This window comes from Crinia signifera, chromosome 1, assembly GCF_055691185.1.
Source record: "Crinia signifera chromosome 1, ASM5569118v1, whole genome shotgun sequence".
Taxonomy (NCBI): Eukaryota; Metazoa; Chordata; class Amphibia; order Anura; family Myobatrachidae; genus Crinia; species Crinia signifera.
The window spans coordinates 82,206,527-82,224,465 of NC_139217.1; the positions used below are offsets into that span (position 1 = coordinate 82,206,527).

At 43.1% G+C, this 17,939-nt stretch overlaps 1 protein-coding gene across 2 annotated transcripts in view; it reads left to right on the forward strand.

Moving 5' to 3' along the window:
* Positions 1–4,741: 4,741 nt before the first annotated feature.
* Positions 4,742–17,939, forward strand: part of LNX1 (ligand of numb-protein X 1) — a 157,059-nt gene continuing 143,861 nt past the window's right edge. Inside the window, exon 1 of one of the 2 annotated variants that reach the window (XM_083168393.1) lies at positions 4,742–5,167. In XM_083168393.1, coding sequence (XP_083024519.1) covers positions 5,076–5,167 — 92 coding nt within the window. In that variant the 5' untranslated portion in view covers positions 4,742–5,075. The remainder of the gene's footprint in view (positions 5,168–17,939) is intronic. The other variant, XM_083168392.1, reaches the window with a different exon arrangement.

Below are 17,939 nucleotides of genomic sequence, written 5' to 3' on the forward strand. Positions count from 1 at the left end.
TTCCCCATGTCGACCTAATGACCCTGTCGACCTAACCCATGTCGACTTTAAGTCATGTCGACCTTCCTGCATGTTGACCTTCAGTCGTGTTGACCTTCCTGCATGTCGACCTAGTGGTGTCGACCGAATGCTTGTTGACCTACTTGCTGTCTATTTAATGATCCATACCCTCTTGATCAGGGAAGTAGATAACTTGCTGAGCAGATTTGATAAAAGGAGCTGTCAGTTGAGGAAATAGTGCGGGATGTTCCGCCGCCCGTTTTCGCTCCCCTTCGCCGGTTACCGCATTCTTAATAATCACATATGCTCTAACATATGCTATTATTAACACAAGGGACAGCTCTTGCAATAAGAGCTGTCCCTTGTGATGCAGTCTGAGACCTGGGAGTCCCTCTGGGCATGCGCAGAGCGCTGGGGCCGACCACGGGGCATGCTGGGAGGGATCCGTCTCGGATCCCTCACACAGCGCTGCGGTAAGAAGATTAGGCTTCTGCAGGTAATCTCCAGCTTTTGCTGGTGATACCCTCCGCAGCGCTGGCACTGCAGAGGGGGGTTAGAGCATACCGAAATGCAGTAAAAATCCAGATAACAGGGTTTTTACCGCATTTATTGTTTCTGCATCCCGCCCCTAGTCAGGTGGCCATCTCTTAGATGGTAAAAGGAGAGGGATGGTATAATAACCTGATTGAGTAGTTCTGGATAATTGACCAGCTGGAGAGGAACAGTTCTTTGGAAAGGCAGTCCATCTATTGGTTCCGTGTTTTTTAGCAAGCCCTCCTCGCATATATGGCGGCACGGTGGCGGTGATGGTGTATGCTTTCTCCTAGAGAGCTGGTCCGAAAACAATAACACTGTAGGCTCAACGCATTGTGGTTTAATGTACACCTTCTTCAGGAGCTTTATGGTTTGAGAGTTTCTTAGTGCCATATATATATATATATATATATATATATATATATACCCCCTTAATTGGGGTAAGGACTCTCAGGTGGGTATAGTTGTCAGCATCGTCAATCTTTAAAAGTCACTTCATCACGTGCGAGGTTGTGTGCCTGCAGCATGGGCTAATAACATAACCTCAGATGGTTCCCTCCAGTAGCACACAATTGCATGATACGCCCAATTTGTCTTTCATATTTGCCCAGATGAAAAATCGGCACGTTATTGTGCCAGTGTCTACCCAGCTTTACGCTTGTCTATTTTTCCTGCTTCCAACACATTAAGTTCATAAACAGAGTGTTCACCTGCTGCCAAATATAGCCCGCCCCTGGACAGGTGCCATTGTAACGAGATATTCAATGTAATTCACTTCACCTTATTTAAATATTATGACTGATGGGTGTATACTCAACAGCTCTGAATGTGGGTGCACACTATATGATTTTTGTTAATGATATGCACCATAACCATATGGTTAAAGTTATTATCGTGCGTATCAACTATATCGTTTAACGATGTGCACTCAGGTGGATCGTTAACGATAACCACCATCGTCTGAACATGCAGTCAAATCTGACCATATCATCTGTGACTGCATATTTGGCATGGGAACCGGTGTCGTCACTGAACGTTATTGATAATAATATGACGGCAGTTCTGCATTTTGTATAGTGTGTACAGGGCACTACACTAATGCTGGCCACACATCAGACCAACTTTCCTCCAACCATCCAACTACGTGGTTGGTTGGACTGAAAATCGGATACAGTGTGAAGGCAAATGCCAATAAGCAATTTGCTCACAAACTCAGGAGAATGGACAAAAACAGTGAAATTGTTTAAATCAAATAGGTCCAACTACAGTACATTGTCTGAGTGACAGTTGTTGTCTATTTTCCGATTTGGGAAACAAATGACTTAATTACAAATTACATTTGCTCCTATCCAGTACCAGGTTTTTATTCCATCCAACCAACTAGTTGGATGGTTGGAGGAAAGTTGGTCTGATGTGTGGCCAGCATTACCCATATATATTTATTTACTCACATTGACTTCTGTCAATAACGGATCTCTACTTGTATTCAATTAAAAATATAATAGTACAAATTTGTATTAACTGAGAATTTGTTCGGAATGTATACAAGTTATTTTGTGCTTTTGAAAATGAAAATAAAGAATCTATAAAAAATATATATATATATACAGTATATATATATATATATATATATAAATATATATATATATATATAAAAGTACAATAACAATCAGTATGCAGCAGTTGTTTTCTTTAAATAAATTGTCCTTCAACCTGTGGCCAATTTAAAGAATTTCTATAGTTTGGGAAATATGCATTCCAATAGCATTAATAGATATTACAGCAGTGCAAATTGATATTCGCTGATTCAGATTTAAAACACTTCCACACTGTGGATCTTATTCAGATCTGTTCGGTCCTCCGTCCTTATTCGATGGTCGGCGACCATCTAATAATTTCTCCCCGTCTGCAAATGGATGATTATGTAAATTATCCATTCGTAGCCGTACGGGGGGTCATGCGACCGAGGGGGGGCGGCCAGCACTGCGTGCAGCGGGTGGCGTCTGATGGACTCGCCAAGGCAGCGAATTTCACAGCCTTGCGAGTCAATCAGAATAAGGTCTCAATTGTGTGTCTGTGTCATATATATATATATATATATATATATATATATATATGGTACTCTTTACCTAGAAGGGCGCCCGTCGTGGTGATCGCGGGTACATTTATGTCTGGCCGCGACGCGACCGACGCGATGCCCGCGATTTCCCATTAAAACCCATGTTAAACATGGAAATCGCGTCGGTCGCGTCGCGGCCGGCCATAAATGTACCCGCGATGCCCGCGACGCGATGCACCCGATTTCCCATAGGAATCAATGTTAAATGGCCCGACCGACGCGATTTTACTGTTAAATGCCTCAATGGACCCGATGTGGCCATAGGAATCAATGTTAAATGGGCTACAGAGCCCAAATAGGCACAATTAACCCCTAAATGTCCCCCCAAATTTTTAACGCCACCCCACGATCCACGCCAACCCGAAGCGTGGCGAGCGCAGCGAGCCCGCGAGGGGCGGCGGTACGCGTCCTCCGACCTTTTCATGCCCTACTATCCACGTCGGCGTGGAGTTGAGAATAGAATAGTGTGGCGAGCGCAGCGAGCCACCGAGCCCGAAGCGTGGCGAGCGCAGCGAGCCCCGCGAGGGGACGCGGATACCTTCACAGGTAAACGCGTCCCCTCGCGGGCTTCACAGGTGTCCGTGGCCACGCGGACACCTGTGAAGTCCGCGAAGGGACGCGTTTACCTGTGAAGGTATCCGCGTCCCCTCGCGGGGCTCGCTGCGCTCGCCACACTATTCTATTCTCAACTCCACGCCGACGTGGATAGTAGGGCATGAAAAGGTCGGAGGACGCGTACCGCCGCCCCTCGCGGGCTCGCTGCGCTCGCCACGCTTCGGGTTGGCGTGGATCGTGGGGTGGCGTTAAAAATTTGGGGGGACATTTAAGGGTTAATTGTGCCTATTTGGGCTCTGTAGCCCATTTAACATTGATTCCTATGGCCAAATCGCGGCCATTGAGGCATTTTACATGAAAATCGCAGTCAATCAGCCTTTTTAACATTGTTCCCTATGGGAAAATCGCGGTCATCGCGGGCAGCAGATTTTTATGTACCCGCGATTTACCCGCGATGCCCGCGATGACCGCGATTTTACCCCCGACGCCCGCGATTCCAATCGCTGGCGCCCTTCTAGGTAAAGAGTACCATATATATATATATATATATATGCAAAAGGAATAGAGAAGACGCACCAATGAGCAGAATGTAACAATACTTTACTTATGTAACAAAGCTCACATACATTGGGGTTAAAAATTTTATGCTTGCCAGCCAGATAGTTTATCACCGTCACAGCCCGGACATCAGTGTGAAAGAACCGCCACTCAGCTACCGCCGTCAAGCCGCAGACCAGGGAACAGCACACACAGAGTCGGAAGGATCGCCGGCTGGATCGCAGGTGACGAAACGCGGTGGGCGTGGCTTCCTCTTGGTCCGACATGGAGACGGCCTACTTCCACCTGCGATCCAGCCGGCGATCCTTCCGACTCTGTGTGTGCTGTTCCCTGGTCTGCGGCTTGACGGCGGCAGCTGAGTGGCGGTTCTTTCACACTGATGTCCGGGCTGTGACGGTGATAAACTATCTGGCTGGCAAGCATAAAATTTTTAACCCCAATGTATGTGAGCCTTGTTACATAAGTAAAGTATTGTTACATTCTGCTCATTGGTGCGTCTTCTCTATTCCTTTTGCAAGTTTTCCCCGCTGGATCATTGGCACGATCCCAGAGAAAGACTGCACACATTTGGGACTTGATGTGGATTTATACCTGAGAAAACATTAAGGACTTTGCGCTGGGTATCTTTGTTCTGTATATATATATATATATATATATATATATATATATATATATATATGTGTATGTATGTATATGTGTGTGTGCGTGAGTGTGTATAGATCTATAGATATATATGTGTGTGTATATATATATATATATATTAATAGTGAGAGATCTATCTATCTATCTATATATATATATATATATATATATATATATATACACACTTTATATTGTATATTGTGTGGCACAGCATCAGGCAGTCAGGTCTCTGTGCTCCCTCCTAAGCTCTCACAACCCATATGCTTGTAGCCAGTGATGTAAATGTACCAGCTGTTTGTGGAGAACCACTCTGTGTCGTGCAGGAGGCTGGTCCCTTTACCTTACATCAGCCTGTTTCCCAGCATAAGTCACTGTCTCGCCATCCATGCTGCATTGTCTCTAACCCTTCACGTCTCTACCAATCTCACATCCAAATGAACTAATCCTCTTACAGGTCAATGATTTTTTTTTTTTTTTTTTACTCCCGGCATTGCTTAGTATGAAATCTCAATCAGAACCATGGTGTGCTACATCTGATGTATGCAACTAACCCGCCATCTGAGCAAGAGTTGTCTGTCCTAGAAGCTGGAAGCCTTTTGTCCCTCTTTATCGTAATAGCAGGCAAAGACATTTGTGAGGAAGAAGCCATACCGACGCTGTGCTCACAATGAAGGCTCTACTATTGTTGGTTCTACCTTGGCTAAGCCCTGCCAACTATATAGACAATATGGGCAATCTTCATTTCCTGTATTCTGAACTGTGAGTACTCACAGTGATACTATATGTGTGTCTGTGTGTCCTGTCCACGTCTGTGTCCGCACCCTCGCTGCTTTGGTAATTGGAGGTTCTGTACCCTTTCACTGATAGGTCCCTGACAAGTTTTGTTCTGCATTAAAGATAAATAATCCCCCCACAATAAAATCTATACTTGTATTATGCTGTTCTGTGTGTTTGACTGGAAACTGTGTGCCACAGGTCCCTGGCATAGACAAAGGAAATACTGTTTGGTATGGATGAGAAGGTGTTAAATCTATAGGGATTATTGTAGATTTGTATATGTATTAAACCAGGAGAGAGAAGTCTTAAAGTATAGGTAGAATTGTCAGAAGCGATGCACCACTACATAAACCTCCCCTTAAACTACCTGTACAGTAGGTGTGTATCTGCTGGGTATCACAAGGCAATGATCCATTGTATCGGTGGGATACTATACGCTGGTCACTGGCTAATTTACCTCAGGGCAAAATGTCTTATGCAGTTGCACAGCACTGGGATTTTTTGTTTATTATTATTGTTTCTTATTATTTATTAATGCATGTATATAGAGATTATGTAGAGACTATGTATAGTTCTTCACATCACTTCATGTCCCTATTGAAGCTTACAGTCTATATATCCTGCTACACAAATACATATACAGTATATATATATATATATATACACATCAGAGGGTCCATTTTGTCAGTTGCTAACCATGCTGTTAGCCTCCCTAAGACCAAGCCTGTCACTTTAAGACAGCTCATTAGTATGCGTAAGGAAGATAATTAGCGTCCTCTCATTCAAGCAGAATCTTCTGCTTTTGCTCATGAATAAGCAATGTGAATAAGAAAATCATCTGTTTGCTGACATGGAGATGATCCATTTTACCATGCAGCAACAGTAAAGTGAGCAGGGTTTGTGTGTGTGTGTGTGTGTGTGTGTGTGTGTGTGTGTGTGTGTGTTTGTGGTTTTGTGTATGTGAGTGTGTGAAATATCTTTATGATGAATTCATTTTCCCTTATGACCGTGCTTGCGATAAGCATAAGTAATGCAGGTCACAAGTGAAACAAGCGTTGAACTGGTGACTAAGTGCTGGAGTGATGGATGAGCCCTAGAGACTGGGTTAATGTGACATTGCAGGACCCGGTCCAGACAGGATCTCTAACTGACAGCAAGTACGCCTGGCCCCAATTAAACAGACCTAACAAATGGGGACTGAAACAAAGAGCTTATTGTAAAATACATCCTGATTTCTTGCACATCGTTAATCATTAATTAATAGCTTTGTAATTGCTCATGGCATGACTGAAAAAAAAAATGGGGCTAGAGCAGCCATTCCTCTTCTCCAATTAGCTCTCTGTGAAGTCTGAATCAACAGATATGTCTTGTCACGTGTCCCGGGTGTTTACGCTTTGTGATCTACCTTTGCAACAGGGTGGCACGCAGACACACATATAGTAGGTGTAACCGGAATAATAATCTCACATCCCAAGCACTGATTAGAGGTAATCTGGCACACTGTTTTGCAATGTCAACAGATGAATCAATGAATGGGCAGCAGGCAGAAAAGCCACTGTTGGCGTATATCGTGTGATTTCAATGTAACTGATGCCAATGCTGCCAATACTTGTCACTGCGTCTTATCAGACAAGGTTAAGTATAAGGATGCCTTTTGAACAAAGGCTTTTTTAAGTGTGAGTTAAAAATCTATGCCTACAGCATATTGACACGTAGTACACCAATCAGCACCCAAGTAGTATACTGGTTGTTACTTTAAGGTGTGTACGCATGGTGCGATTTGGTCGCTGAGCGTTTTAGGCTTAATATCGCTAAGAAATATACTGTATCACTATGCGACCATATGGCTCAGCGACCAGTGATTTAGGGCGGGATTCACTAATAACCCCCGCTGCACATCGTCGGCATTCGCAGTGTTAATAATCGCATATGCACTAACCTATGCGATTATTAACTCAAATGCGATGGCCGTCGATGTGCAGCGGGTTCCCCCTCCCTGCCTGCACCCTTACACGGCTGTAAGGGCTCCGTTTCCTCCTCCCTGCATTCGGAAGAGGTGCAGGGAGGAGGAGATCACTGGTCCGGGCAGAACAGCAGGAGGCTGCCGGACACAGGTGAGGGGGGTGCATCACAGATCGGCGCGGGCGTGCGGGGGGGTGGGGGACGCGAAGGGAAGCCCATAGGCTTCCATGGGGTTACGCCATCTACAACTGGCGTAACCCCCCGCAGTGAAGCCCCGGCGGTGGGGCTTTGTTGCATATGAAAATGCGGTAAAAACCCTGAAAACTTAGTTTTTACGGCATTTTCAGTTTGGTGAATCTCGCCCTTAGACTTTTTTTTTTTTACCTTTATTTATTTTTGATTGACATGGGTTGAGGGCAGTCCTTGTGAACATAATCATGCTGGCCAACACCAATAAACTATACATGGTTGACAAGCGCACTCACTTTAATTAATGTGCCCCGGTGTGGCGGGAAAAGTGGGCTTCAGAGTGCTGTGCGCTGGCGGTTGCTGTCCTCATTCCTTGTGGGAGGGTCCAAGGGAGATGTGTACCAGCAACCAGCAATTTATAGTCAAAATCGAAGGAGCATGCTCCTGGGACCCGTACAGGGCTGGTTGCGGGAGTGCACTCCTAGTGATATCGCCCTGTACACACTAGAAAACATGGGCGATATGGTCACTCATTTAGCCAGCAATTCTGGATAATATCGCCCCTGTGTACAGGTCTTAAGTGTTTTTATTAAAATACATTTTAGTCTAGATTTGTTTTCATGTACAATTAGTGAGAAAGCACCACCACCCGAATGTGTGTATACACAATTCAGTTCTGTCTCATGGCAAATTTTGACTATCCAATTTTGGCTAACTACACTTTAGATGTACTTTAGATTTAGACTATCTTGCAATTTGGTCCTTGGCCAAATACATTCTACAGACTTGCCTGAACAGTCTATTTTTCTATGAGATACTGACTAAACTGGGGCACGCATCAGCAATCAAGTGTGGCTGAATACTGTGCGATTCTGACTAACTTTCTATTCGATTTTGACTGTATAATTAAAATCGTTAGCCAGAATCGCACCGTGTGTACACAGCTTTACACTATAACACCACTCAAGGTGATAAAATAACAACAACAAAAAAATGATTAAGTGATTCAGTCAAGGTAAACAGATTAATGATGTTTTAACTGTGACTATGGAGAAGATGTATTAAATCTGGTGAAATGATAAAGTGGAAGCTCCTAGGTGTCAGTTTTGAGATCCAGCCTGTATTTTGACAGTTAGGACTTGATTGGCTGGTGCATTATCACCTTCCACTTTATCACTTTGCCATAGTTATTACATCTGCCCCTACAGTATGTTAATAAATTGTTTTAAAATTGTTATCACGTATGTGAAGCATTCTTTGAACAAGAAAGTTTTTGGTTATTTCACAAAACATTAGATTGTCTTTGGGCTAAATGAGGGGCACGGTGTGTAAACCATATATGTATTGAAAAATATTTGGCAACAATAAAAATGGTCCTGTTTCAGATCTATTGACCGGGTCCGGAAGCACTTGGATCTTGGGGAATATTGTATGAGGCTGTGTGTGTACCATAATAACTAAATTATGCTAATATCTATTTACATATGACCCCAACTGTACTGCTCACTGCCACTGGCATTTACACTTCTCCTTAAACTGCTTATGGGACGTCTGTTAGTAGAGTTGGACAGGAATGACCAAATCACTTTATTTTATTTATTTTTTCAGTTTTTAGACCTCAGTCTCCTTGCTAAGATGCATTTTGTGCATATGGGGGAGGACAAAACTGATGATGATGGGGTGTGTAAATAATACACATCCACCACCCTCATATTACATCCAGTAGATGTGCCAGTGTGATACATTATACACACCCACACACACACATTATATACAGCCTCCACTCCCCCACTATACACAGCACTCACCTGGCTGTGTTGCTCCATGAGGTGCAGGGACCCAGCAGAGTGAAAGTGAGGCAGACAGCTCACCGCAGGCACCGTGGCAGGAGCAAGAAGAGAGCAGGCCTTATGGAGCTCAGTCAGTGGTGGTCGGGGCCATCTTCAAGGAAATAGCAGCAGAGCCTTGGCTGCCAGCTCTCTGCTCTTCCGATGTGAACAGTCAAGCACAGTGACTTCCTGTTTGCACACAGCAGCTCGGCCACCGATACCCACAACCCCAAGGCGGCCGGCTGTGATGTAGTCCCTGCGGGTCCCACCCCCACCATTTTCAGACTCATGCATTTGTAGTCTGGATTTCTATGGAGGGGTCCCAGAAATCTGGAGGATAGAGGGGATTTACGGGGCAGCGGTAGGCTCCTGTAAAAATCGTGAGCCTCCCGCATTCAGGCAAGCCTGGTGTAATTGCAGCAAAAGTACAGTAATGTCAGTCCAGAAGTGAAAGTGGCACACTTTGCATACAGTATATGTATATGCAATGCTCGTCTGTCCATTCTTCTAATTGAGAGAGCATGAATAGAATGTGGGAAAGTACATGAGAAGATTTGAGTCTAATGGCCAGATGTATCAAGTTATAAAATGGAGAGTGATAAACATCCAGCCATCTAGCTCCTACCTGCCATGTTACAGGTAGGAGCTGATTGGTTGGTTATTTATCACTCTCCATTTTTATCACTTTTGAAGGTTGATACATCTGGCCCTAAACCAGAGGTCCCCAAACCACACTAATAATCCAGGTTTTAAAGATATCTATGGTTCAAAACACATGGTTAAATTACAGTAAATAGACTAATGCACTTGTTAAGGAACCTGTGGCCAAGCATGGATATAATCAAAACCTGAACTGCTAGGCTGCCTTAAGGACCACGTTTGGGAACCTCTGGCCTAAACTATTTGTCAACAAACAGATTTTGGGCCAATATAATAAGCCTTGGAGAAATATAAAATAGACAGAAATTATAATCCAAACAGCTCCTAAATGTCATTATTTCAATACTTTATGTAACAAAGCAGTTAAGGGCCCCATACACCAGCAATTAATTGTGACAATTTTCAGATATGGAGATGATTGCCACAATTAATTTTAGATGTGTGGGCTCCCCCTTTTGGCAATTCCAATCAAAATCGCCAATCGATTGCTTAATCAGGTTTTCAAACATGTTTAATAATCTGGTATTATCTGCAGATCTTTTTTATATGTGTGGGCAGTCCCAATTCGTCTTCTTCATCTATTTACATTATGAACAGCTGAAATGACAATCGATTGGCAATTTCCAGATATGAAGATGCAATCTTTAGATGGAAAATTCTGCCGATCACTGAAATAAATCTGAAATGTGTGGGCAAGTCAAATAGATTGTAGAATCCATTTATCTGGCCAAAAAATCCCTGTATCTGGAAATCCATAAATTGTGATTGCTGATGTATGGGGCCCATTACTTTGGATGCCCCTCCCACTTGCTGCATGTTCCCACAGTGATGAGAATCAGCTCGCGATCGTGGCGCATCCGGTAAGGCCACACCTCCTCATTTCAGCCGTACACCTTAAGCGCACACAGCTGTCCCTTTTCCAGCCCAGGCAGAGATATTTCTTCCCACCTTTTTCTCTCCAAGGATTAGTAAATAACTCCCCTAATTACCAAGACTCAAACCAGCAAGATTCAGGTCACATTATTCATTTGCTCTGACATGTTCTCACTATTTTTAGAATTTCTTGCATTTTTTTTCCATGCAAAACCGATGTTTTTGAGCTTTGCTTTATGCAAAATTATCCATTCTCATTATATTGCTGTGACACTAACTACAACTTACAGCAGTGAATCAGAGAAAACACCATCCAAAAATACTTAAATCCTATAAAAAAAAATCTTCTGGTATGAAAGTTTGTGCAACAGCCATTTAATATTTTCTCCCTGCCTGTCGTAGAACCTCTTAGCAGGCAACCCTAATTACGTTTTTGTGAGAAAGCAATCCCAGCTGCTGGTGTCATGGAAAATAAACTTCAGTTACACAACTATTTACTTTCTTTCATTTTTAATTATTTGGCCAGTCTTTAATTTAAGCTGTCCACCCATTGGAGCAGGAGAGCAGCCTTCTGCGGAATACTGTTACAGATAAACTTTCTAGACCCGAATTCCAGGGCCGTGGATAAACCCTCCATGATAAATATTGGCGGTTCTGTGCTGTTTTATTCCCAATATTCGGGGGGCACAGTAGTCTCTTTTACTATAAGCTAAGTGCTGAATGCTGCTTACATACTATGCGATAAAGGCAGCTAACAATGTCGTTAACGATTTTTCTCAAACCCCCCGGAGCTACGATTGTAAACGATAAAAACAAAGATAAAGGGGAGATGCACTAAGCTTGATAAGTGATAAAATGGAGAGTGATAACGCACCAGCCAATCTGTTTATAACTGCTATGTCACATGATGTGTTTGAAAAACGTCTGGTAGGAGCTGATTGGCTGCTGATATATCACTCTTCATTTTATCACTTTTCAAGCTTAGTGCATCTGCCCCAAAGAGTTTGTTTTACCACTGACTACTTGTTTTATGAAAAATGTATCTTTATCGTTCATGCACATTGAACGATGTACACCTAGTCATAAACGACTTAGGCAAAATTGGACTGCATGTACAGATGAGAAAGTACATGGACATAATGACTCACAGAAGCACGCATCATTATCGTTTGTACACACTAAACAATATACACTATAGCATTGTTAACAATATTACTGTCATGCATAGCGTCTGCCTTTATCTCATAGGGTGTATGTTCTTCCAGGTCTATGTGAACTGCAGAATTTGAGCTCAAATACACCAGATTTTTCAATTTGTATTTGTAAGAGTGACCTTAAATCAGGGGAGCAGTAGTAAAACATATGAGATAAGAGGTGTTTGGGGAACAAATTAATGCTGCTTTCCCACTGCCTAAACGGGTAATGACCCGGTATTTGTAAACGGGTCTTTAAACGGGTAAGAGCCATAAAGACCCTTTCCCACTGCAGCTCTTAAACGGTAAATTGCCGTTTAAATACAGTTTTTGTCACATTCACATTGTAACCGTTTAAACCACAAAGCAACCCGTTTAAAGCTATTGTAAACATGGGCTGTCATATAAATGGACTTTTCTTGCCCCACTGTACAGTCATCACATGCAGGAAGCCAATCATGTTCTTAACTTTAATTATAATTACTAAATACTATTTAAGAGCCTTTCCCACTGGCAAAAAAACGGCTCTTAAACGGGTAAAACACTGTTTTTTACACGTTTAACAAATACCGGTATTTGTTAAACGGGTAAAGCAACCTGGAGCTTTCCCACTGCAGCTCTACCCGTATAAAAAGGCAAAAAAAATGGCAATTTACCGTTTAAGAGCTGCAGTGGGAAAGGGGTATTCAGGTTCCAGGTGTCCTAGGCTAATAACACATTTATGGGTGCTCATGGACTCACCAGTCATACTACCCAGTGCATGTAACAAAGGTTATACATCTGGCATGTATGATCTAATGCTTTTGGCGTGTGAAGGAGACTTTGGCTTTAGGTTGCCCAGCTGGCGCTGTAGCACAATGTACATAAAGTAATGGTCCTATCAGTAAGTTACATTGGCACAGCCATCTAGCAGTCACCTTAAGAACAGTACAACGGGACGGGTTATAGCTAAGAAGCATGGAATAAATTACGCATTCATTTTATTCCTTGGCTGTCACTTGGGTTACCACCCCTCCGGGATAACTCAGGAAAGTCCGGTAATTAAGACCTGCATCCGGAGGGGTGGCATTCCCAGACTATACAATGCCTGGGAATAGCCGCCTATTCCCGGACATTGTATAGTCCAGGAACTCCGCCCCTCTGGACTCCGATCTTAATTACTGCACTGGCTGGAGTAATCCCAAATGGGTGATGGTAACCCTAGCTGTCACCTGAAAGGCGCCCCCCTTCCTCCAGTCCTGGCATCCTAGTCTGCAGCCTAGTCAGCCTATTGGTGAATCAGGCACTGGGAACATAGGGTGTACAATAAAAACGAAATATTGAGGTTGCACACTTTTTTTTTTATCACATTGCACAATTGCCTTTGTTTGTAGACATGAATAAGTTATACCCTCCACTCATGACCCAACCCCCTCCCCAAAAATAAAAGACTGCCTACAGAACATACATTAGACAGGGTGAGAAGCTTATATAGTGACTGACTGTAATACCCACTTGCCCTGCTCAATTGTAAAATACTATTTTATCGTTGGTCTGCTGAACAGCTGCTAGATGAATATCGGTGTGACACCTGGGACTGCTCCTCCAGACTTAATAACGCTTTCATAATAACAGAACATTTATTCAATTTAATTGAAACTGTATACATATACTTCTTATCCTCATAGGGAACAAAACAGTTCTACGCACTTTATAACAGCTTTAATAAAAAGACGTCAAGATTATATAACAAATTTCTCTTCACGTTTATCAATTATTTGTGTTTTCGTTAAAGGTACATTTATACATTGTAAATACAAAAGAAGGTGTTTCACATACAGCGCTCAATGTAACCATAAAAATAAGACTGAATATCACCATAAAATTCCACAGATTTCCTTGATGGAAAGCTCAATCTGGATAGGCTTGATATCTGAAATAACATCTACCTAGCCTCACAATTTATTGTGGGCAGGTAGAGAAATAGAAAGCAAACATAGTGCAGATTAACCTTTTAATAAAGATATTTTTATTATTTGTCCGCACTTACTCAGTGAAGACTTTTTAGACAGCGTAGGATATCAAAACCCAGGCAAGGCAGCTCACAGTCAGATGGGTATAACTTCCCAAGGCTAACAGCCAGATGGTATAATTCGATCGGGTAAATGTAATACCTATAACGATATCCACCAATTCTCACAATCCATGTGAGTTGGTGGAATAAAATACAATATAGTGCAAATTATCTTTTGGTTAAAAAAGACATTTAATATAAGTCCACACTTACACAATGTAGACTAGTAAAAAAGCATAAGGAATATAAGCCAAGGCAAAGCAGCTACAGATCAGATGGTAAATGACGAACCACACGCAGGTCCATATACCCGTCCGGAGCTTTGGGGGATGGTACCACAGTCCGTTCGTCAGATCGTCAGTAGAAGCTTCTTCCTGGCAGGGTCCTTATCCAAACACTCAACGCGTTTCGGGATACCTTCTTCAGGATACCTTCTTCATACACTCCTGAAGAAGGTATCCCGAAACGCGTTGAGTGTTGGGATAAGGACCCTGCCAGGAAGAAGCTTCTACTGACGATCTGACGAACGGACTGTGGTACCATCCCCCAAAGCTCCGGACGGGTATATGGACCTGCGTGTGGTTCGTCATTTACCATCTGATCTGTAGCTGCTTTGCCTTGGCTTATATTCCTTATGCTTTTTTACTAGTCTACATTGTGTAAGTGTGGACTTATATTAAATGTCTTTTTTAACCAAAAGATAATTTGCACTATATTGTATTTTATTCCACCAACTCACATGGATTGTGAGAATTGGTGGATATCGTTATAGGTATTACATTTACCCGATCGAATTATACCATCTGGCTGTTAGCCTTGGGAAGTTATACCCATCTGACTGTGAGCTGCCTTGCCTGGGTTTTGATATCCTACGCTGTCTAAAAAGTCTTCACTGAGTAAGTGCGGACAAATAATAAAAATATCTTTATTAAAAGGTTAATCTGCACTATGTTTGCTTTCTATTTCTCTACCTGCCCACAATAAATTGTGAGGCTAGGTAGATGTTATTTCAGATATCAAGCCTATCCAGATTGAGCTTTCCATCAAGGAAATCTGTGGAATTTTACGGTGATATTCAGTCTTATTTTTATGGTTACATTGAGCGCTGTATGTGAAATACCTTCTTTTGTATTTGTTGTATCCCCTGTGGGTGTATTTGGATGTTATACCCCTTGGTGAATTCACATTAGCTGCACACTGTTTTAATTGCGCACCACTGTTGGCACTATCTACTTTTTGCCTGTCATTTATACATTGTAGAAAAGCTTTTGTTTAATGATGATCTAGAACAATGGTTCCCAAGCTTGGTCCTATAGGACACCCAAAAGCCTTGTTTTTTAGTCCCCCTGTTAGATTGGCAAGTGAAATAATTAGCTCCACCTGTGGATCTTTTAAAATGTGTCAGCGAGTAACGAGTGCACCTCTGCACCTGCCGAGTGACCAGGAAAACATGAACTGCGACTGTGCATGCACATAGTCAGTTATGCGCATAAGTGCGAGCGGCCACGCCAAATAGATTTTTTGCTTGCACTCGCACACATCAGTGTGGGGCGAGGGGCGTGGTCTTGCGGGCTGGGGGATTCCCCCTTGGGAACGCCCAGAATTGAAAACGATGGCGGTTGTCATGGTAATTCCCTGACGCTCGCTTTCCGTACAGGCACTCGCAGATGTAACACACCAAAGTAGTGTCTTAGATTTGCGAACGATTGAAAAAATCATTCGATGGTCCAAGACCATCGAATTGTGTCCGAATGCAAAGTTGTGAATGGATGATTATGCAAACCATCCATTCGCATATCTGCAGGTAATAACACTGTGCGAGGGAGGGCGAGCAGCTGTGGAGGCGGTGAATGGTTGACTTGCAAGCCTGCGAAATTCGCAGACTTGTGAGTCAACCTGAATAAGGGCCCTAGTTTAGTGTATGAGCTGCAAGTAATCAAATGTATGCATGAGCAATCCAATCCACGGTTCCTCTGATGGTGCAGTTCTGCTGATGCACAGGACCCAATCTGCGCCTCTGCCTGAGAGAAAAGAATGAGCAGTGATGGGGAGGGCCGGGGCAGCTGACATTAATGGGGGGGGGGGGGGACTTTCAGATGACAGCCAAGTAATAAAATGAAGGCCTAATTTATTCCATGCTTGTTAGCCATCACCTGTCGCGATGTACTGTGGGGGTAAAAGTTCTTAAGTTGACTGCCAGATGGCTGTGCCGATGTAACTTACTTTTAGAAACATTTCTTTATGTAGATTGTGCTACAGCGCCAGCTGGGCAGCTTAAAGCCAAAGTCTCCTTCCCATGCCACATTCCCGCAATAGATCCTACATTCCATTTGTATAACCTACATTACATGCACATGGACAGTATGACCGGCAAGTCTCTGAGTGCCCATACACGTGTGTTTAGCAGCATTACAAGGGGAGCTACAAATGAATGAACCTTTAATAAGGCTCTGGTTTCCAGTGTGTCATCCGGTTTTTCCTGGAGTGGTATGGTAAGGCCAAGAACTGCTCTGCGGGGAACAGTTTCCATGGTCTTGCAAGCCAGGCTGCGACTGTACAAGCCTGAGTAAAGTAAGGCTGCAATCAAAGAGGGACGGGACATCACGACCAATGGTTGCGATAATCCTCTAAATTGTGATGTGATTGCAGTTTTCAGCGATTGCAAAAACAAATGGGGGGTCATTATTTTCAATTTATTTTTATTTATTTTTTTGGGTACTTGTGTAATATCTGGGCGCCCGATTTTTTCATTGTATTGCATCGCATCGCACTACTTAAGGCATGCAATGCAATGCAATGTGATTTTTCATTGTAAAGACCAGATTTTTAATTTTATAGTCACCCATGGGTGATTTCATACCCCCACTATCCAACTACGCATGGAGTTGATTTTATATAGTGTGGCGAGCGTAGCGAGTCACCGAGCCCGAAGCGTGGCGAGCCCTGCGAGGGGATGCAGAATGCATGTAAAGTAATCCGCGTCCCCTCGCAGGGGCTCGCTTGCATTTTTTGTATTAATGTGTGCTTTAGTTGCAAAACCACCTCTCGGGACTACACTGATTCATTTGATATGTTTGACACCTACTTATCGGTGTGCGACTGAGGCTGAATCTGTGTACAAAGTCATACAATGCTGAGGCTGACATTATGACTAAGATGCTCATTCACTTGAAAAAGAGGCTTGACGTAAGTAGAGTCACACGGGACATGGCACGCCCAAAACCATTTGCTTCAAAGACCTTGATAAGCATTTTATACATGTAACACAAATTACTGAAACCCATTCCACATGTGCACATGCTAAAAATAACGTACACAAACATTCTGTATCAATTTACATTAGTTTTGACATTGCCTACAGCTTTCAGAAGTGTTAACGCTATTTAAATAAAGAGGCATTATATGAGAACATAGCACACTTTGCTAATGTTCTGTGAAGTAAATGGCTTATCATTGCTTTTTAACTAGTGTTTTAAAGCCATTGGTACATACTTACCATACTTGAAATCCCAACAGTCAGAATACCTATAACAGCATTCCAATGGTAAGTACTAGGGGGTAGGTTAGGCTGCTGTGTTGGGGGGGGTTGATGATGGGGTTAGGCGGCAGGAAGGGTGGGTTAGGATTAAGCTGCAGGAGAGATGGATTAGGGTTAGGCTGAAGGAGCGGTGGTTTAGGGGTAGGCTGACAGAAGGGTTGATTAGGATTAAGCTGCAGGAGGGGTGGGTTAATGTTAGGCTGCAGGAGGGGTGGGTTAAGATTAAGCTGCAGGAGCGGTGTGTTAGGGTTAGGCTGCAGGAGGGGTGCATTAGAGTTTGGCTATAGGAGGGGTGGGTTAGGGTTCAGCTTCAGAAGGGGTGTATAAGGGTAAGGTGGCAGAAGGGGTGGGTCAAAGTTTAGTGTATACGGTTAAGATTAGTGCCAAAATACTCACCGGGATCCATCGGGGTGTTGAACATCAGAGCGCCGCTGTCGGGATTATATCCGTCAAGATA